This window comes from Plasmodium coatneyi, chromosome 13 (genome assembly GCF_001680005.1).
Source record: "Plasmodium coatneyi strain Hackeri chromosome 13, complete sequence".
NCBI lineage: Eukaryota > Apicomplexa > Aconoidasida > Haemosporida > Plasmodiidae > Plasmodium > Plasmodium coatneyi.
Window position 1 is genome coordinate 1,499 of NC_033568.1, and position 2,973 is coordinate 4,471.

The 2,973-nt window shown below is 37.2% G+C and overlaps 1 protein-coding gene across 1 annotated transcript; it reads right to left on the reverse strand.

The window, feature by feature from the left end:
* Positions 1-229: 229 nt before the first annotated feature.
* On the reverse strand, positions 230-2,734 carry PCOAH_00047630 (KIR protein; the record flags this gene model as incomplete). Its single annotated transcript, XM_020061546.1, has 6 exons — positions 230-258; positions 572-751; positions 1,142-1,838; positions 1,888-1,956; positions 1,997-2,683; positions 2,717-2,734. The coding sequence occupies 6 exons, from the start codon at positions 2,732-2,734 to the stop codon at positions 230-232; spliced, it is 1,680 nt and encodes a 559-aa protein (XP_019917208.1).
* Between the last annotated feature and the right edge of the window lie 239 nt (positions 2,735-2,973).

Sequence of the window (2,973 nt, forward strand, 5' to 3'; positions counted from 1 at the left end):
GTAGATGAATGAACAACAACATCTTCTTCAGATGAATACAACAACTTCATAGATGGATGATCATTCTCATCTGGCAGATGAAGTAGTGTATGGAATTGAATATTCTGTTCCCGAATCAAATGTGGAAGAATCATCTGCACTAGAAGAATCACGTTCCCCATTGCGCACATTCAATCTACGTTCGATGGACCTTTTTTTTATTGTTTTATTCTTTCCTCCAAAGAATGTGTTACGTAACTCGGGAAATATAGAAGTATACTAAAAAAGAAAAAGAAAAGAAAAGGGTGTTATGATTGTTAGGTGGTAAGCTGGAAGGAAGGTTGTTATGGTGGTGGTAGGTGGAAGGAAGGTTGTTAGGATGGTGGTAGGTGGAAGGAAGGTTGTGTTAGCGTACTTACTTTATATAATAAGGAAGCAATTAATGGAAGAGCCACTGCTACGGCAGCTCCAGAAGAGATGGTTGCAGTGGTAGGAAAGGTGCTTCCGGGGGAGGTATTGTCCACTTTTGGGAGTATGGGTGTTCCGGCCTGCAGCTGCCTCTCCGGTGCTGATGCTGGTGCGGGTGCCCTACTTCCACCACTGGAGGAGGAACTTCCCTGGTGGTCACTACTGTCGGAACTATCCACATCGGGGGCATTTATATCCACTTTGGGACCCTTTATATCTACTTCTGGACCTTTTAGGTCACCTTCCAATTTTGGTAATGATACATCTACGTCCCCCTTCACCTTCGCACCCTTCATATGCACACCTACTTTAGAAGAAAAAAAGGGTGAATAAAAAAAAATATGTGTACAAAACATAAGGAAGGAAAATATTATCAACCTAGGATGGTAATGTGTGCCACTCCTAGGACGGAAGTGTTCCACCTAGGATGGGTAGATAGGATCGGGTGGTATGTGGGAGGTGGGTGTAGGTGCTTCCCTCCTTCCTTCTTTGCATGTGTATGTATTCAACATTACATTACTCCTTTTTTTTTTTTTTTTTTTGTATTGTGCAATTGTAATAATAATAATATATATATATTTCTACATTATATATTTGGGTTATAATACATATTATTTGTTATTATGTGCTCTCTTCACTTGCCTTGCCTTCCCTTCCCCTCCCTTCCCTAACCTTCCTCTTTTATTTGTCTTACCTGATTCAGTTCTTGCAAGTCCCAGATGTGCCTCAGGTACTGTGGTGCACTCTAATTCCTTCGGTTGGCCGAATTCGCCCCCGCCTTTCTGATAGTTCGCTTTAAACTTCTCACAATATAATTCTCCGCCCTCGCTTATGCAAGTTGAACTTAACACTTTATATGTTGATAAGGCTTTTTGGAAGGGAGCATTACATTTTTTATTGGGGCAATATTCATTACATTTTCCACTCTTTTCTATAGTACCGTAGTCATAGTACCAATCAAATAGTGTTTTAGCTTTTTCGAAACGTTCCTTCCAAATACCTCCGTACAGATTTTTACAGTTACATTTATACATGGAATCCTGTAGTTTCTCAAAAATTGCCTTCATAACCAATTTGAAATGGCCATCCTCCTTAGATTCTTCCTTTACTTTATCTCCTAACCAATAATAAAAGAAACTATAACGATCACTACTGGACAAAGTAGCGAACTCTTCCCTCCCTGTCCCCCTACATGTTAAACAGTAGTTACCTGGAATTTTGTCAATCCAATCCCACTTATCCCCTCCGTACGATCCTAATGATAGTTTCAGTTGTTCTTCCAGTTGACTACTATTGTTCCCTTTGCTTCCGTTGAGTGAACAATTTGTTCCTACTCCTGCGTTTAACGCATCGTATATTTTTTGTGAAGGTAATTTATTTGTATCTGTAACCTACAAAACATAGAATTGATACAAAGTAGTACACGTACATGTATGTTACCATGCATTCCTTCATATTATTATTATTATTATTATTATATAGCGCATATGGAGTATTATCTTCATAGTACTTATATATTAGGAATGAGGAAGGAAAAGAAGTAACCAACCTGTGGTATTGCTGCTGGTTTTGGGCATCTTTGTTCTGTTAGTTGCTGTGGTTGTCCATATTCCTTCTGCCCCCTTTTGGTCCTATAAAATGTGGTACAATATAATTCTCCGTCCTCGGTACTGCAAGTTTGACTTAACTCGTTATATGTTTTTTGGGCTGTCTTGTAGGGGGTATTACATTTTTCATTATTATTGCAATACTCGCTACATTTTACTTGGTCGTGTAATTTACTATAGTTATAGAACCAATCGAATAGTATCTTAGCCTTTTCGAAACGTTCCTTTTTAATAAAAGGGTATATATGAGTGCAATTACATGTAGAATCGATTTCCTTCAGCTTATCATAAATAGACTTCATAATCATTGAGAAATTGTTCCCTATCTGAGGTTCCCCCTTTAATTTATCACCTAACCAATAAAAGAAAAAACTATAACGTTCATTATCGGGCAAAGTAGCGAACCCTTCGTTCCCTGTGCTGTTACACGCTACACAGTAGTTTTGCGCAATTTTATTGGGCAGGTCCTTATCATGAATACTGTAAATCTTTAATGATTCTTCCAACTTTTGTTTTAAATTCCCAAGGTTCTCGGGGTTCCCCCCAAGTTTACAACCTCTTCTTCCATTTTCGAGTTCAGCATATATTTCCTTTGAGGGTAATGTAATTGAATCTTCCTCTTCCTTCCCCTAAGAAAATATATAGAATTGATATATGTGTACGTGTATACATCCATACATGTTCCTCCTATTATTATATGATATACACGTGGAACATTATATATGTACATACTACTCCATATGTTCTTAATGGGGAATGTATTGTTTTATTATTCCCTTTTTACCATTTGTGTTTATGTATGTATATATTCCTTTGTATACAATGATTTTTTGTATTAAAAATGTACGCTGTTTCTTCCTATATATTTTTATATATATAATGAATAATTCAAGATAATCATGTATATTCCAAACCCACT